This window comes from Macaca nemestrina, chromosome 16 (assembly GCF_043159975.1).
Source record: "Macaca nemestrina isolate mMacNem1 chromosome 16, mMacNem.hap1, whole genome shotgun sequence".
Lineage (NCBI taxonomy): Eukaryota > Metazoa > Chordata > Mammalia > Primates > Cercopithecidae > Macaca > Macaca nemestrina.
Genome location: NC_092140.1, coordinates 691630 through 710842, shown reverse-complemented (window position 1 = coordinate 710842; position 19213 = coordinate 691630). Strand labels below are relative to the sequence as shown.

Below are 19213 nucleotides of genomic sequence, written 5' to 3'. Positions count from 1 at the left end.
TGGAATTAGAGGAGAACTCATAAGTATTTTAAGGGCTATGAATTTCTTGAAAGAATGGTAAACTAGGCCGGGTGCGGTGGCTCAAGTCTGTAATCCCAGCACTTAGGGAGGCCGAGGCGGGCGGATCACAAGGTCAGGAGATCGAGACCATCCTGGCTAACATGGTGAAACCCCATCTCTACTAAAAAAAATACAAAAAACTAGCCGGGCGAGGTGGCGGGTGCCTGTAGTCCCAGCTACTTGGGAGGCTGAGGCAGGAGAATGGCGTGAACCCGGGGGGGCGGAGTTTGCAGTGAGCCGAGATCGCGGCACTGCACTCCAGCCTGGGTGACAGAGCGAGACTCCGTCTCAAAAAAAAAAAAGAAAAAAAAAAAAAAGAATGGTAAACTAGATCTTGGAAAGTAGCAGAAATCCTAAACCTATCCATTCTTAAATTACTTCTTTAATTGAAAAGTCATAATTCACTGCTAATGAACATTGATTGATACATTTTTAACATTCTTCTGTGTAGCATTCATTCCCTAAAAATTGAAAGCATTTAATGGATTTTAATTGCATAATACTATTATTCTTGCAGGTCAAGGGGGTCAATTTTGAGGCAGTTCTGAGGGTGGAGGAAGAAGAGGCCAATTCTAAGCAAAATATAACAAAACGAGAAGTGGAGGACGACTTGGGCCTTAGCATGCTGATTGACTCCCAGAACAACCAGTATATTCTGACCAAGCCCAGAGACTCAACCATCCCCCGTGCGGATCACCACTTTATAAAGGTAGTGAGTCATGGCGGGATGCCCACCTTTCCCCTACTTCCGGGTTCATGGTGTCAGTACGACCAAGCTTTATCCTCCGAACATGATACTGAGGTGCACAGCCTTCCGTCTAACAGATTTTACTAGAATTCCCTGCATTTTCTGTGATTTGAGGCATCTTCCCTTAATTTCTATTTTTTTTTTCTAAAGGAATAAGATACTTTAATATTTAAAATGAAAGTTAATTTTGTCTTGGGGAATTTGGAAGACTTTGAAATTAGGAGTTACTGTAATGGGATTAAAACTTTAGTCATCTACAAACCGTTTTCACTAAAATTAAAAATCCTTAAAAGGCAGAGAGGTCTTGGCTAAGGAGTTGTATGTGGCTTCATGTAACCCTGGAGTACAGAGCATGAAAACCCATTCAGCAGTGCCTGGCCTTCCAGATGGAACTGGATTCAGACCTGTTTCCTCCCAGGAACTCGGTCTAGACAAAGGCTATGCAGGGAGGTACTTGAAGCTGAGAGCATCGTGGTTCGGGTGGTCACTCAGGAGGGAGTGGCTTGGCCGTGACAGGTGCAGCCCCTCAGGGAAGCTTGGTACACTGTGTACACTGTCAGGTCTCCAGCAGAGACTGGAGGTTTGTACAGGAGCAGAAACCAAGCCAGAGAATCTGGGCTCAAAGATGGTGCTGTTTCAGGCGAGAGGAAGAGGACCAGCCAGAGAGAGAGGTGGACACGATGGAGTGGGTTCCGTGAGGACTGGGGCTGCCGAGTGATGCTGTCAGGGCCCTCCAAGAAGGGGCGGAGATCTCTGTAAGGCTATTCTTTCTCCCTTTGTAATGAATAGGCAATTTCTAGGGAGAGGTTTTGAGACTGTAAGTATCCTGCTCCTTGCTGACCTTCGGGGCTGCAGGTGCAGCAGTGCCAGCACCCACTAAAGATCCTGCCTGCACCCGTCATGGCGAAGCCATGTGAATTACAATTTGGACACCAGCACTGAGAGTCTCCCAGATTAGAAAACTCAGTGGAATTCTAGGACTCAGAATTCTTAGAACACTCTTAAGGGGCTTAAGCAAAACAAAAAGTTTGCTAGACAGTCAGCATCCACGTGCTCTGCATCCTCAGTTCAACCAACCATGGATGAAAATATTCAGAAAAAAGACTGAAGAATAACAAGACAATAAAAAATACAAACAAAATATGACAACAATTTCCATTGTGTGGGCATCATGAGTAATCTAGAGGTGCTTTAAAGTATACAGGAGGATGTGCTGGGTTACATGCACATACCATTCCGTTTGGAATCAGAGACTTAGCATCTGAGGATCCTGGTACGGGGGCTGGGGAGGATCCTGGAACCACTGTCCCAAGGATGCTAAGGGGTGACTGTAATCTTTAGGCCATGAAAAACTCACTCCATCTATTCCCAGAATACACTCTTCATGTTTTCAGCTTCTCTGGAACCCTCAGCATGAGGAAAATCGGTGGTTTTGTCTTCGCCCTTCATTCCCATCAGATGAAATCAGGGAACTACGTCCTGTTCTGCGTCTCAGCCAGCCAGCCCTCTTCCTATCATGTTATCTTACACGTTTCTTTCTTATTTGATTCTTCTTCAGGACATTGTTACCATAGGAATGCTGTCCTTGCCTTGTGGCTGGCTATGTACAGCCATAGGATTGCCTACAATGTTTGGTTATATTATTTGTGGTGTACTTCTAGGACCTTCAGGACTGAATAGTATTAAGGTAAGAACAAAATTTAGTTGTTTTGGTATCTGTTTAACAGAACATAAAAAGAGAATTCCTGAAGACTAAAAAGTGTTGAATGTGATTAATGAAGATACCAGCTTTGTATAAACCATTTCAAAGAAGATGTCCTTTCAGGTGTCATGGGAAGTCTCTGAACCCTCAGGAAGTCGCTGTGCCTGTTACTGAAGGGGCGGTGTTACTGGAGACAACGACCCTGCTCGTTTCTGTTAGTTTTAAGGAGTCCATTTCCAGTAACATGCTGGGCCAGGTTGTTCAGACCGCCCTTCATGTGCCGAATACAACCAAAGTGCTGCATTCACTGTATTTTTTTTTTTTTTTTGAGACAGAGTCTCGCACTGTCACCCGGGCTGGAGTGCAATGATGCAATCTTGGCTCACTGCAACCTCCACCTCCCGGGTTCATGTGATTCTCCTGCCTCAGCCTCCTGAGTAGCTGGGATTACAGGTTGCGCACCACCACACCTGGCTAATTTTTTGTATTTTTAGTAGAGACGGGGTTTCACTATGTCAGTCTTGAACTCCTGACCTCGTCATCTGCCCACCTCGGCCTCCCAGGGTGCTGAGATTACAGGTGTGAGCCCATTGACCATGCCCGGCCCACTAACTATCTTTAAGCATCTCACTCACAACACATGGGAAAGTCGATGAGCCCCAGTCGAGGCAGCGGGCAGTGGGGCTGTTTGCTAGGCCCCGTCACGCTGATGGCACTTCTGACAGGGAGGAAAGGTTCCTGAGCTTCCAACTGTCTCCCCGCAACACTCACAGTGCGAGCAGCGTGGAGAGCGGGTGCCAGAGTGGGTGCCGTGAGTCCCACGGTGGGGAGGCATGTCAAGGGGTGGGACGGGGAGAAGTGCAGCCTGCTCCCTCCAAGCCTTTTTCCCTCTGCTGCTGGTGGAGCCTGGGACCAGGCCCAGGAGCCCCAGGGCTTTCTCCAGACTGCAGGGCGGCAGGAGGGGTCTTAGGAGCTCCAGCCCCGGCTGGTGAAGAGGAGCGCGCCCAGCACCCTGGGCTTGGGGAGCAGCTGGCTGGCAGGGGAGCTGCAAGCCCACATGTGGGGGCTCCCAGGACAGGGCTCGCTTTGGCAGAATGGCCTCTGGGAAGAACGGCTATTTCAATTTGGTTTTTGGAGTAGGTCTTTTTCACGTGATTCAAGTATGAAACACCAGAGGTGAAAAATCACTTCCTGCCCTTTGCAAATAAAAGCAAATACAAATTTCTTTCCTTCTTTTTCTTAATAGCAAAGGTGCTCATAAACCAAGAAATAAGTTGAAATAGCTGAGTAATATATACAACTGGATGCTATAAAAATTATAATTCTTAATAAATCAGCTAAATCATGGAAAATAATGTAATTATAAATAGACCAAGATAAAAATCAGAGCACATACTAGCCAAAGGGAGAAGTGGTTAATGGAAGAAGTATACTGTGTGATTACTGTGTGTGTGTGTGTGTGTGTGTGTGTGTGTGTGTGTGTTTTGGATACTTCCACCAGGCATACTAGGACATGATTGTTTAGTTAAGTATACTTAATATGTTAAACCTGTAAAATTATATGGTTTGATTTTTTTGTGTGTTTTTCAGTCTATTGTGCAAGTGGAGACATTAGGAGAATTTGGGGTGTTTTTTACTCTTTTTCTTGTTGGCCTAGAATTTTCTCCAGAAAAGCTAAGAAAGGTAAGGACCTCATCAACCTATTACTGCCTCTAAGGGACTTCACATCATGTGGTTTTGGTTCATATACTTTTAACATTTGTTGATGAATTCACTATCAAATTAAATGTTTTTAGAATAGAATATGGTATTTCAGTTTGATGTTATTTTTGAAACAAATTCAGAGAGATGAAGAACATCAGGTTTGAAAGCGTAGAAATTCAATGAAGAATTGGCATTAGGCTTCTCGTGCCTAACTTCAGGAGGGATCTGGAAAGTAACGTGTGTGGACTTTACAGATGGTCCCTCCCAGAAGGTGGCAAGTCTGTTAGAGGGTCAGATGTCATAAAGGTTGCATATTCAGCGTGTTACCCTAGAAGAAACTTTGTAAATTGGAAGTGAGTTAATTAAAAAACACTTTGTTTTTCCACGGACACGCACAGAAGGGGAAAGTAGCTGATGAAAGGCTAGGGTGGGGAGAGAGAAAATGAACACTCTTGGTAACAAAAAAGAACCCTGTGAATTAAGATCAGATACCATTTTGCCTACAGTGCTAGCTGGAAAACTAATATCAACTTAGCAAAAGTTTTTAAGCGGATATGAGCTGTAATAGGCATTCTTGAACCAGATTCATGAGAATCACAGCTGTATACCCTTTTCATTTTGTTGGGTTTTTTTCCATGAAAGACTTGGTCATTTTAAACAAAGTGACTTAATTTACAGTGTCTGGTTTGCCTAATCACTCAGCCCTCTCGTGTTGTATTTTTTTTTTAATTTTTATTTTTTTTACTTCAATAGGTTTTTTGGGAACAGGTGGTGTTTGGTTACATGAATAAGTTCTTTCGTGGTGATTTGTGAGATTTTGGTGCACCCATCACCAGAGCAGTGTACGGTGCACCCAATGTGTAGTCTTTTATCCCTCACCACCCCCCACCCTTTCTCCCAATCCCCGAAGTCGAGTGTGTCATTCTTACGCGTTTGTGTCCTGGTAGCTTAGCTCCCGCTTAGGAGTGAGATCATAGGATGTTTGATTTTTCATTCCTGAGTTACTGCACTTAGAATAATGGTCTCCAGGCCGGGCGCGGTGGCTCAAGCCTGTAATCCCAGCACTTTGGGAGGCCGAGACGGGTGGATCACGAGGTCAGGAGATCGAGACCATCCTGGCTAACCCAGTGAAACCCCGTCTCTACTAAAAAATACAAAAAACTAGCCAGGCGAGGTGGCGGTCGCCTGTAGTCCCAGCTACTCGGGAGGCTGAGGCAGGAGAATGGCATGAACCCGGGAGGCGGAGCTTGCGGTGAGCTGAGATCCGGCCACTGCACTCCAGTCTGGGCGACAGAGCGAGACTCTGTCTCAAAAAAAAAAAAAAAAGAATAATGGTCTCCAGTTGCATCCAGGTTGCTGCAAATACCCCTATTTTGCTCCTTTTTATGGCTGAGTAGTATTCCATGGTATATATAATACCACATTTTTTATTGGTGGGCATTTGGGCTGGTTCCATGTTTTTGCAATTGCAAATTGTGCTGCTCTAAACATGTGTATGCAAGTATCTTCTTCACATAATGACTTCTTTTCCCCTAGAAGTGGGATTGCTGGATCAAATGGTACATCTACTTTTAGTTCTCTGAGGAGCCTCCACGCTGTTTGCATTAGTGGTTGTACTAGTTTACATTCCCACCAGCAGAGCAGAAGTGTTCCCCTTTCACCACATCCCTGCCAACATCTCTTCATTTTTTGGTTATGGCCATTCTTGGAGGAGTAAGATGGTATCACATTGTAGTTTTGATTTGCATTTCCCTGATCATTAGTGATGTTCAGCATTTTTTATGTTTGTTGGCCATTTGTCTATCTTCTTTAGAGAATTGTCTATTCATGTTCTTAGCCCACTTTTGGATAGGATTGTTTCTTTTTTTTCTTGCTGACTTTTTTGAGTTCTTTGTCGATTCTGGATATTAGTCGTTTGTCGGATGTATAGATTGTGGAGATTTTCTCCAGCTCTTTGGATTTGTACACTCTTTTTGGAAAGCTGTCTAGCAGTTTGACCTTAGAGCTTTAAGATGTGCATATGCGCCCAGTAGTTCTTCTAGGTCTCTCTCCAAAGGAAAGAATCAAACATAAGTTTTTTAAAAATTTAGCCACAAAAGGTTTCACCTCCTCATTGTAAATCTTTAAGAAACAGCGGAACCAGTCCCGAGTGTCTAACGGCCAGTTGAACTGTGGCATGACTGCTGATGGAGTGTTAGGCAGCCACTGCAGAGTCACAGGAGCGTCAGCAGCAAAGCAAACTATCGGTTAGAATGCTAATGTGACCGCGGCGATGTAGAAGCAGCACCAGTACATGGGGGAAAGTGGGAAATAAACGACGACCGCGGCGATGTAAAAGCAGCACCAGCACATGGGGGAAAGTGGGAAATAAACGTGCCAGGTAACCATGGTGACTTCTGGTTTCTTCTCCATATTTTCCAAATTTTCTGTAATAAGCTGTCAATACTTTGTCATTATAAGGAAAAATAAACTTTTTTAAAAAATCTTGTGTTTACTTTCAGAAGTTCAGTCTGATCTCACTGGCATGTTTTTCTTTATACTCTCGTGCCATTTGCTTCCTCAGTTCATCCTCTTACCTAGAACTTTTTGTTTTCTTTACCCTTCTGTTTTTCCACTAAAAGCTCCATTTGTCCATCTTCTCATTGCTCTCCCTGTCCTGTGAACACTCCTGAAGACACACAGCCTCATAAGGCGTTCCGAATTAACTTTAGGGTGTTCTCCAGGTACTTGGCATCTTTTTATATTTCTTGTAAATTGTTAATTTCTAAGCTCAGTGATTAAAGAGAAGTCACCACTCTCCTGGGTCCCAAGGAAAAGCGGTGCCATCCTTGCCGTTAACCCTGTGGAGGGAGTGTTATGGGGGGAGGATGAGGGGGCGTGGGCCGCGTGGCTGCCCGGCCTGTGGAGGAGCCTGTTATGGGGGGTAAGGAGGTGTGGCTGTCCAGTGCCCTGTCTCACCAGCGTCCCACGAGTCTCCATAAAAACATGAGGCCTCCGTTTCATGGTGCAGCATGGGCGTGTGTGTGTGTGCGTGTGTGTATCTGTGTGTGTGTAATTTAGAGACGTTTACAGCAAAGGGCAGGGCAATTTAGGGCAGACCCTAGGGGAGGTGGGAGGGCGACATTCTGGCTATGCGGCAGAGCCTCAACAAGGTACTTACTGCCTGGACATGTGCTTCCTCTCCTATACAGTGAGGGATCTAGAAGACTCCGGTGTCTTCTGGCCCTGTGTTTTCATAGTTTGTATTTTTCTCCACTACAGTATTCACAGTTAATAAAAAATAATATTGTATAACGTAACGTTAAGATAATTGTAAGCAGCGTGAGAACGTGCTTCTTCAGGGCTGCTGTCATCTCAGTGGCGCTTCCGAGGGTTTGCACCCGGTTCTGAAGTGCCTGCTTGGTGGTGTAGACTCGGGGGCTCGGCAGGAGCCTGGCGTTCCCTGTTAGGAAGTTGTGCTCAGCTGCCCTGCGTGGTGACAGTCAGATAATGGAAGGACACTGGTTTGGGACTCAGGAGACATCTATGAAACTCCTTGTTGACCCTGATTGAGTGGCACTGGGCAGGGTTCCTTCTGTGTCTGGGATGTGCGGGTGTCTCGGCGCTGACGAGGGTCTCCCGGTCCAAACTCCTCCTCTCACCCGTTGCTGAGCCTGTGCTGCTGTCCCAGCGGGAACCCTCGGCGTCTGGCCCCACCCTGGTTCATGGAGACGGCATCCCTGGTTCACGGAGACATGACTAAGCAATGTGTTTATTTTCCCCTTTTTATTACTCAGGTGTAATATCTGGCCGAGCTATAGAACAGCCTGAGATACCCGGAGTCACTTTTCTGAACTGATGAGCCTCCTGCCACGTGGGTTAGCTTGCACACCCCACTTCTGGGTGGGAAAATAATTTCCTTGGGTTTTTGAAATGTTAATACTTGCCAGAAGGCCCCTCTTAGGACTTCTAAAGATATGATTAGAAACTACTCGGAACGCCGAGGCCCCGAAACCGCGTCACGCGTCGTGCTGAGGAGAGCTGCCCGCTCAGTTCTCTCCCTTGTCACCGCTTGCTCTTCTAGCCGGACTTCAACTGTTCCTTAAACTTGATCACATAAGAATCTGTCAGTTTCTGCCTCTCTCTAGATCGTTCATAGAGTCATTGGGGTTGGAGTTTCATTTACTTCTGTCTTGTATCTTCTCTGTCCTAACTGCAAACACCTGTTGAGCACCTGCGGCGTTCCGAGCCCTTCAGGGGCTGCTGGGTGAGGCAGGGTGTAACGTAGATGTGCCTCTACCCTGTGGCTTGTATTGTGGGATTTCAGGAGAATGTGTCTTAGAAGAGGAAGAAGAAGACAGCTGAAGAGGCGGTATTTGAGGCTGGGGTCCTAGTGCAGAGGAAGCCGGGGGTGCCAAGGGGCCTCCTGTCAGTGCCACCTGACCTCCAGTGCCTCCTGACCTCCAGTGCCTCCTGACCTCCAGTGCCTCCTGACCTCCTGTGCCTCCTGACCTCCAGTGCCTCCTGACCTCCAGTGCCACCTGACCTCCAGTGCCTCCTGACCTCCTATGCCTCCTGACCTCCAGTGCCTCCTGACCTCCTGTGCCTCCTGACCTCCTGTGCCTCCTGACCTCCAGTGCCTCCTGACCTCCTGTGCCTCCTGACCTCCAGTGCCTCCTGGCCTCCTGTGCCTCCTGGCCTCCAGTGCCTCCTGGCCTCCTGTGCCTCCTGGCCTCCTGTGCCTCCTGACCTCCAGTGCCTCCTGACCTCCTGTGCCTCCTGACCTCCAGTGCCTCCTGACCTCCTGTGCCTCCTGACCTCCTGTGCCTCCTGACCTCCAGTGCCTCCTGACCTCCAGTGCGCATGCAGCCACCTGGGGGCTTGCTGACCCACAGATTCTGACCTGGATGTGCCTGCAGGTGGGGCTTCTGATGCGTGCACAGGTCCCATGTTGAACGGGAAGTTTCTTCCTCTCACCTGTGCCCCTGTGGCCTTTCCTGGAGCCGTTTCCCACGGTGGTGTCTCAACACCTTGCTCCCAGGGCCCTCCTGGCTGGAATGTGCGGTAACACAAGATAATAAGGTCAGGTAAGTTTCACCCTGGTAATGACCTCAGAGATAACAGTCTTGCCTGTTCTCTATAGATGTGGAAACTAAAGCTAGAGAGATTGCTACCCACTTGGCGCATGGCGAGTTAGCAGCACATCAGGCCTCAACTCCGTGTGTCCCTTGAGGGTTGGGAAGACCCTGAATCAGAGCTGGTTAACACTGCTCACAGGAGTAACCCCCGAGCCCGTGGCCTCCTCAGGCTGCAGCCAGCATGGACGGCACGGTGTTTCCATTGCTCCTCGGCTGTGATACTTGGAAGAGGAAGGGTGTGAGATGCGTGTGGACGGCACGGTGTTTCCATTGCTCCTCGGCTGTGACACTTGGAAGAGGAAGGGTGTGAGATGCGCGTGGACGGCACAGCGTTTCCATTGCTCCTCGGCTGTGATACTCGGAAGAGGAAGGGTGTAAGATGCGTGTGGACGGCACGGTGTTTCCATTGCTCCTCAGCTGTGATATTCGGGTGTAAGATGCGTGTGGACGGCACGGTGTTTCCATTGCTCCTCAGCTGTGATATTCGGGTGTGAGATGCGCGTGGACGGCACGGTGTTTCCATCGCTCCTCGGCTGTGATACTTGGAAGAGGAAGGGTGTGAGATGCGCATGGACAGCACAGTGTTTTCCATTGCTGCTCAGCTGTGATATTCGGGTGTGAGATGCGCGTGGACGGCACGGTGTTTCCATTGCTCCTCGGCTGTGATATTCGGAAGAGGAAGGGTGTGAGATGTGCGTGGACGGCACGGTGTTTCCATCGCTCCTCAGCTGTGATATTCGGGTGTGAGATGCGCGTGGATGGCACGGTGTTTCTATCGCTCCTTGGCTGTGATATTCAGAAGAGGAAGGGTGTAAGATGCACGTGGACGGCACGGTGTTTCCATTGCTCCTCAGCTGTCATATTCGGGTGTGAAATGTGCGTGGACGGCACAGTGTTTCCATTGCTCCTTGGCTGTGATACTCGGAAGAGGAAGGGTGTAAGTGCGTGTGGACCGCACGGTGTTTCCATTGCTCCTCGGCTGTGATATTTGGGTGTGAGATGCGCTCTGTGATAACCATCACGATTGCCAAGCATAGGAAGTAGAGAAAAGAAATTCAGAAGCAGCCGTTGTGGGACCGACCCTTCCCTTCTTTGTGGAAGGAGAGAGGGGACCGAGCAGAGTAGAGACTTATCGAGTTTCCGCGGCCCAGAGCTGTTTGGTGGCATCTGCCGGCCTCCTGTCATGTGGCCTCTCGGTGTTCAGATGAAGTGAGCCTGGGGCCTCGTGGGGTTGGAAGGCACCGTGGTTCCCCTCCGGGGTCTGGAAGCTCCATGGTGGACAAACAGGCCAACAGGTCACAGCTGTGGGAGACTGGGGCGTATCTGCTCATTTTCCTGATTCTCAAAAAGAAAAGTTGTAATTTTGCAAGAAGTGTTGTTTTTCACCAAGAACTAGCTGGGGAGGGAAAAGCTCACATGCTCCAAAGCGCCCAAGGTACACTGGGGCTGGCGGGCTTGGCGGGCACGCCCCCCAGAGCTGCCTGTGTACATTGGGGCTGGCAGGCTCCTTGGGTGGGCCCCCCGGAACCGCCTGTGCCCAGCTGCTCCACGACGCCTGTGTTTAGCCACACAGCCCCTGCATCCCTTCCTTCTAGGACCCCCCACCCCAACTTTCACTTTCCATAGAAGGCCTGGAATCAGGGAACTGATGCTTATTTTGACTAGGACCATGCAGTGAGGAGAAAACGATATGAATGAGCACTTCAAGTGGGGTAGGAGGAGTTCCAGGTTAATTTCTTTGGTTGATGCATCATATTTATGTTTATATAAATAGGTAGCTTTTATTATTTTAGGATTGAAACGTGCTTTCTTCTCCCTTCCCGTCTCATTTAACACAGTGCCGAGTGCACCCTGAGGCACCTGATAGAGCCGCTTTGGTTGCCGAGCCACAGTGCCTGGGTTCACTTCCTGGCTCCAACGTTCACTGGCCATGTGACCTTGCCGAGTCACTTAACCTGTGTGTGCCTCGGTGTTTTCATCTAAAAGTAGGGGAAATGGTCATCTTGAGCTCAAGTTGTTCTGAGGATTAGGTTTTATTTACACTCCTGGGGAGAGAGTGGGTGTGCGTGTATTGTGTGTGTGCAGCCCTGTGGCAGTGCCTGGCACAGAGGAAGCCTTGTGTGAGTACTCACTGTGTTCAGCTGATGACGTTGGATATGTGACCCAGCGTTGCCTCACAAAAGCTCAGCTCTGCCTCCTTTCCTGGGTGCAGAAATGCATGATGTCTGTGTGGTGTGGTCATTGCCTGTTGTCACTAAAAAGCGTGTGAATCACTGTGTTCTCTTTAAGGTGTGGAAGATTTCCTTACAAGGGCCGTGTTACATGACACTGTTGATGATTGCGTTTGGCTTGCTATGGGGGCATCTCCTGCGGATCAAACCCACGCAGAGCGTCTTCATTTCCACCTGTCTGTCCTTGTCGAGCACACCCCTCGTGTCCAGGTTCCTCGTGGGCAGCGCTCGAGCTGACAGAGAAGGTAGGTGATGGTGTGCTCCAAGTGTGTGTCGGACTCATGCTCATGTGTAGTTAACTTTTGGATTCACAGTTGAGGGCCTGTGAGGAAAAATTGCAAGTCTTACTTCCCCTTTGAGGACTTTTCGAACAATTGTGGATGTCAGGGCTTACATTCCGAAAGGAACTGATGTCCCTGTGAACTCAGGTCCTCCCAACCTCCACTTCTCCACTTGATTAAGAAAAAATGAGGGCCAGAGAGAACTTGGACCAAGATTTTGAAAAGCCAGTCAGCACTGGAAAATGACCTGTGGAATTGGTGGGTTTTAGGAAGTTGCATGTGTTTTGCTGCTTTAATTCTAGCAGGCACTGGGGATGGACCCACTTTCGATACTTTCTTCCTGTGAAATCAAAGGTACTTCGGTAGCTGAAGGCGTTCCCAACTCTTTTGCTTTGGCCTTAGTTTCATCGTATGTATGAAACATTGGCGCCTCTAAGTCGTGACTGTTTAGTGGAAGCTGACTTGCTCAGAAGTCTTGGCAGGACCGTGTCCCTTTGCAGGGAGGCTTGGCAGGTTGCTGTTTCTGGCAGCCTGCTTACCCACTGGGTAAGCTGTCACTGTTTTGCTCTTATTTTGTAAAAGTCAGTAAAATACAGGGTTGAAATGCCACAGTCACTTCACTATGACGTTCACCCTGCCCAGAACACACAGGCATAGAAGAGAAAATACAAAAAGAGAAAACCACAGAGGTGTGTCTGACCTCTCCTGTAAACCGACAGGCCCTGTGCCGGCAGCTGAGAGGCTGAGCAGAGCTGGCCATGGGCCGCCGAGCCGGGTGCTGGAGCATGTGGAACCCACGCGTGCCCTCACTGTGGGACCGGCAGTTGGGAAGCATCCCTCTGTGAAGGAAGCAGGGAAAGCTTTTTAAAAATCTGCGGCCTTCTGCTGGGCCTGAGGCATCAGAAGAACACGGATGCAGCCTCCCTGCTAGACGCTGGACAGGCGGCCCCAGCCGTGGGCCTCCTCCGTGCCGGTCCCAGCATCCCTGTGGGCCGGTCCTAGGGTCAGCCCCATCGTGAGACTGGACAGAGGTGGAGGGTCGGGGACCGAGTGAAATGAAAAAAGACCAAATGGGGACCAGGAACGATGCATGAAAACTGCTGGTTTAGTGGCCTGCACATGGGAACACCCACACCTGCGAAGAAATCTGTGGCTGGAAAAGAGCTGACAGACTCAGCAGTCACCGTGTGAACTGCCCTTGTGGACAGAAAAGCTTAATAAAGACTTCAAAATAAGTGGGCAGTATACACTCACAGTCCCAGGGGCCAGGACTGGAGAGGGAGAGGGGTGGAGTGTAGATGGAGAGGGTCAGTATATACAGACTCGGTGCCCTAGAGGCTGGAATGTACAAGGAGAGGGGTGGAGGGTAGATGGAGAGGGTCAGTATATATAGACGCGGTGCCCCAGGGGCCGGGACTGGAAAGAGGACCTGGTGGGTTTTCAGAACTCAAGACAGGAGCCTACCTCCAGCACTGATGGGATAAAGGGAAGTGAGTCCACCCGGCACGTCATGTGCTGCAGCAGAGCGTGAAGTAGAAGGGAACGTCTGAACACCTGGCAGAAAAGACAGGTGGTCTAAAAAGGAACATCAAGTAAATGGGTTGTTAGGACATGTCTCCTTGGCAACGTCAGATGGTGGGAGGTAGCGGGTAGGTAACCCACCCTGGGGAGACAAAGTCATGCCTGCCCAGCGAAATTACCATCCAAGAATAGGGCGTGAAATGCAGGCATTTCTGATGTGCAGAGACCCCAGAGCACCACCCACCCCGCCGTCCCCACAGGGCCCGGACACAGGCCCTGCAGAGGCAGAGCTGGACGTGGAAACAGCAGGGAGACAGAGGGGTCTAGAGGCTGATAAATTCAGTCAGTTATGACTGTTAGAAAAGGAGGTGTTTGAGTGCTTTTTTTTTAAAGACCAGGCTAAAACTCTAGATAGTAAGAAGATAGGAGGGTTGCATGTTTGGGAGGTAGTTAGACTCAAGGACTTGGACACCGAAAGGAAATTGACAATTAGACTTGTTAAATGTGTCATATACCCACAGCACAGTTAGAACATGTCATTTGAAAAAAAGCTTCGGTAATAAACTTCTCAAAAGAGAGCTGTGACCTTTGAGGATAGAGTCACAAATGGAGCGAATTCGTGTTCATGGAGTTCGTAAAAAGTCTCCATTCATAAAGATGTCATTTCTCCCCAAATTTATAAACTCATAGCTGTTCCAGTAAAAACATCTGGCAGGGTTTTTCATGAAACCGAAGAAACTGATCCTAAAATTCAGTGGGGACCAAAAGACCAAGTAGCCAACATTAATTTGAGGTGAGGAGTTCCCCACCAGCTCTCACGACTGATGATGTCACAGCGGATAGCAGCACTGCAGGCTGAGATGGAGCCGGCGAGTGGGGCCCACAGACCAGACACTGCAGAGAAGCCAAGGAGATTGACTCACCAGGAGTGGGAATTAGCTATCCAAATGGAAGAAAATAAAATTAGCTTGACTTTAGAACTACGAGAAGGAAATAGAAAATATCCTTATAACCTCAGGGTAGAATTCCTTAAAATATAAAATGCAGAATTCAAAAGAGAAAATACCGATGCATATGACACATTTGACTTTGTAACTTTCTTTTTCATGCTGACCTCCCTGTGGGGAAAACTAACTTTTATTGAAAGGCTTTTTTTTTTAATAAGCCACAGGCCAGAGGAAGATATTTCCTGTAGTTATTTATTTCTTGTTTGTTTAGAGCAAAGGATTAGTATTCAGAATGAATCAAGAAGGTCTGTAAATCCAAACCAAAAAGTAACCTAATGGGAAAATAGGCAGAATATCTGAGCAAGTAACTTAATGGGAGAAGAAACCTAAATGATGAATAAACATGAAGATAGGAGCCTCGCTAGTATTCGGAGATGCAGGCTGATGGGACTGAGATCGATGCCATCCACATGAGCTTGCTGCCAAGCTTTGTTTTAAACCAAGCCTTGCTGTCACCCAGGCTGGAGTGCAGTGGCTCGATCTTGGCTCACTGCAGCCCTGACCTCCTGGGGTCAAGCGATCCTCCCACTCAACATCCTGAGTAGCTGGGATGACAGGCGTGTGCCACCGTGCCTGGCTAAGTTTTTATTTTTTTGTAGAGATGGGGGTCTTGCTGGGTTACCCAGGCTGGTTTCGAACCCTGGCCTCAAGCAATCCTCCTGCCTCAGCCTCCCAAAGCACTGGGATTGCAGGCATGAGCCACCACACCTGGCCCTAGCAAACATTTTTTAACCTGATGTACCATTGGCAAGAGTGTGGAGTGCCAAGATTAAGCATTCTCCGTGGGAATGTAAATTGGTTCAGCCACTTTGGAGGATACTTTTGCAATCAGAAAATTCCATTTCTACGTACATATCCTAGAAAATTCATGCAAATTATTATAATTCAAAACAGTATTATTTTTAATAGCAAAAAGTTGATCAACCGAATATTCAGTAACATGGTAACATGCTGGACAGCTAAGGTGTATTCATACCTTGGAATGCTGCAGAAGCAAATGCGAATGACTTTTATAGCATGGAGGGAAAGATACAAGATGTGGAATACAACATGCTTGTGTGTGTCAAGTCTGAACTTTACATACATGCAAACTTCTACACTAAAAGCAAGAAAAAGTGTTTGAGAATGACAAATGAGGCTGAGTGGCTGTGCCAGAGACGGGGAAGGTGTGCCATCAGAGAGGGACACAGGGCAGTCAGCTGCTTGTGACATTCTTTCAGAAGCTGAGTGATGGCTCTGGTTGTTCATGACATGCTTTGTACGTTTTTTCTTGATTCAAAGTATTTTATAATAATTGTTTTTAAAAACAAGGTAACTGGCTGGGCGTGGTGGCTCACGCCGGTAATCCCAGCACTTTGGGAGGTCGAGGTGGGCGGATCACAAGGTCAAGAGATCGAGACTAGCCTGGCCAATATGGTGAAACCCCATCTCTACTAAAAATACAATAATTAACTGCACGTGGTGGCGGGTGCCTGTAATCCCGGCTACTCGGGAGGCTGAGGCAGGAGAATCGCTTGAACTCAGGAGGCGGAGGTTGCAGTGAGCTGAGATCACGCTACTGCACTCCAGTCTGGCAACAGAGCGAGACTCCATCTCAAAAAAAAAAAAAAAAATACGTGACCACTAAAAAGTGGAAATGCAGTCTATACCTTCCAAATGCTGCTGTTTTATTACTATAGTTTTTAGTAAGTTTTGAGACCAGGAAGTGTGAATCCTCCAACTTTGTTCAAGATTATTTTGGCTGTTTGGGGTCGCCTGAGATTCTGTATAAATTTTAGGATAGTGTTTTCTGTTTCTTCAGAAAACATCGTTGGGATTCTGATAGGAATTGCATTGGATTTGCAGTCGTAATTTTGGTAGTATTGACATCTAAACAATATTAAGTCTTCCAGTCCATGAATACAAGATATTTTTCTATTTAAGCGTGTCTTTCATTTCTTTTAGCCACGCGTTTGTTTTCAGTGTATACGTGTTTTGCCTCCTTGGTTCACTCTGTCCTAAGTATTTTATTCTTTTTGATATGTTGTAGATGGAATTGTTTTCTTAATCTCCTTTTCAGATTGTTCATTATTAGTATATAGAAATGCAGCTGACTTTTGTGTGTTTATTTTGTGCCCCGCACCTTTGTGAATTGGTTTATCCTAATAGATTTTTGTGTGTGAAATCTTTTGGATTTTCTACATATGAGATAATCTCCTCTGCTTACAGGATCATTAAATTCATTCTTTCCAATTTGTACACCAGCCTTGTCTCTTAGAGATGGACACTGAAATGTATGGTTAAGAGGATGACTGGGGTTTCCCTCAGGAGGGTAGAATGGAGGTTAGTGTATGAAACGGGTCGTCTACCTGATCATGGAAACTGGATTATCTGTTCCTTGAGATGCACTGTATTTTTCTTTCTTTTCGCATGTGCTTGAAATTGTATTAGAAATTCCTATATATGTCCAGGCACAGTGGCTCACGCCTGTAATCCCAGCACTTTGGGAGGCCAAGGCAGGTGGATCACATGAGGTCAGGAGTTCAAGACCATCCTGGCCAACATGGTGAAACCCCATCTCTACTGAAAATACAAAAATTAGCCGGGCGTGGTGGCGGGCACCTGTAATCCCAGCTACTCGGGAGGCTGAGGCACGAGAATCGCTTGAACCCGGGAGGTGGAGCTTCCAGTGAGCCGAGTTCACACCACTGCACTCCAGTCTGGGCCACAGAGACTCCATCTCAAAAAAAAAAAAAGAAAAAAAGAAAGAAAAGAAATTCCTATATAGCCCAAACTTAAGACTGTCTCACCAGAGATTAAAGGTATCAACTCTGGCCACACCAGCAGCCTCAGTCACTCTTCTTAAATGGATTTTGGTCCAATTTCTACTCCTTTTCTATTTTTCGAGATTTCTAGCTCCTGCAAGGGGCCCAACCCTCGAAGGAGTCCAGCAAATGTATAACTCTGCCTTGCCTGTGCTGAAACCCATGGAAAGAGGAACAGAGGAGGCAGGCACCTGGAGGTCAGAGTGGCAGCTGGAGGTCAGAGTGGCACCTGGAGGTCAGAGTGGCAGCTGGATTATGGAGGTGTGGTTTGCACGCCTGGCGGTGGTGAGCTTCTTTTTTTTTTTTTTTTTGAGACGGAGTCTCGCTCTGCCGCCCAGGCTGGAGTGCAGTGGCCGGATCTCAGCTCACTGCAAGCTCCGCCTCCCGGGTTCACGCCATTCTCCTGCCTCAGCCTCCCGAGTAGCTGGGATTACAGGCGCCCGCCACCTCGCCCGGCTAGTTTTTTGTATTTTTTAGTAGAGACGGGGTTTCACCGTGTCAGCCAGGATGGTCTCCATCTCCTGACCTTGTGATCCGCCCGTCTCGGCCTCCCAAAGTGCTGGGATTACAGGCTTGAGCCACCGCGCCCGGCCTAGTGGTGAGCTTCTTAAGCCTCATTCTTAACCTCGGAGCAAGACTCGCCACCCAGCCACATGCAGCGCTGGCCTCCAGAGGCCTCCGTGGGCAGGGCCTGCCCTGTGAAACTCAGGGCTGCAAGAGGACCTTGAGACCAGGTGCCGTGGGCTGGCGGGTTTACGAAGGAAGAGGGACTGTATCCATTCCCAGAGGAACGCCCTTGTCTCTCCGGAGTGGTGTATGTGGGACCAGGCAAGAGGCCAGGAGTGGGGAGGAAACATTCCCTTCTTGTGGAAATGCAAGCGAGGGGAAAGGAGGTTTCCCTGACAATGTGCTAGAATATTTGTGCAGCCATTTTTTTTTTTTTTTTTTTTGGTTGAGACGGAGTCTCGCTCTGTGGCCCAGGCTGGAGAGCAGTGGCATGGTCTCAGCTCACTGCAAGCTCTGCCTCCCGAATTCACGCCATTCTCCTGACTCAGCCTCCCGAGTAGCTGGGACTACAGGTGCCCGCCACTATGCCCGGCTAATATTTGTGTTTTTAGTAGAGACCGGGTTTCACCGTGCTAGCCAGGATGGTCTCGATCTCCTGACCTCATGATCCGCCCGCCTCGGCCTCCCAAAATGCTGGGATTTCATGCAGCCATTTTTGTACTAGTGAATAAATGGAATTCCTGAATGTCTACCAAGAGATGAATGGATAAATTGTGGTCTATTCTACAACAGTTTTTTGTTTTTTTATTTTTTATTTTTTATTTTTGAGATGGAGTCTCGCCCTGTCGCCCAGGCTGGAGTGCAGTGGCGCGATCTCGGCTCACTGCAAGCTCTGGCTCACTGCAAGCTCCGCCTCCCGGGCTCACACCATTCTCCTGCCTCAGCCTCCCGAGTAGCTGGGACTACAGGCGCTGCCACCAGGCCCGGCTAATTTTTTTGTATTTTTAGTAGAGATGGGGTTTCACCGTGTTAGCCAGGATGGTCTCGATCTCCTGACCTCATGATCCGCCTGCCTCGGCCTCCCAAAGGGCTGGAATTACAGGCGTGAGCCACCGCACCCAGCCTCTACAACAGTTTTGAAAATGAATCAGAGCTTTGTGCACCAACACCAACATGGATAATTTTCAGATATAGTCGTGATCAAAAACGGCAAGTTGCAGAAATGTTCACTCTGTGAAGTTTAATATTACAAAATAATAAACTCAGTGTTGCTTCCAAATCTATAGGTGTTACATTAAGTAGAAATGCATTCAAGGGGATGATGCACTTTCAGAATAAGGTCAAGTGGGGAGTGTGGGTGGAGGAAAGAGGGACCCAGTATCAAGGGGGTTACAGAGCTCCTTGGCGGCACCCTTAGGATTTTATTTCTTTAAAAATCTGAAGCAAATATGTTACAGGTTTAACATTTAATAAAATTCCTTAGTGGGTATGTGAGCATTTGATATACTCCTTGTTCTCTGTATATTTGAAC

At 47.9% G+C, this 19213-nt stretch overlaps 1 protein-coding gene across 3 annotated transcripts in view; it reads left to right on the top strand.

Moving 5' to 3' along the window:
• Positions 1–19213, top strand: part of LOC105485248 (transmembrane and coiled-coil domains 3) — a 60102-nt gene that overhangs the window by 9353 nt on the left and 31536 nt on the right. For all 3 annotated transcript variants that reach the window (XM_011747491.3, XM_011747489.3, XM_011747490.3), the window contains 4 exons: positions 578–769; positions 2367–2495; positions 4101–4193; positions 11621–11807. In XM_011747491.3, coding sequence (XP_011745793.2) covers positions 578–769; positions 2367–2495; positions 4101–4193; positions 11621–11807 — 601 coding nt within the window. The remainder of the gene's footprint in view (positions 1–577; positions 770–2366; positions 2496–4100; positions 4194–11620; positions 11808–19213) is intronic.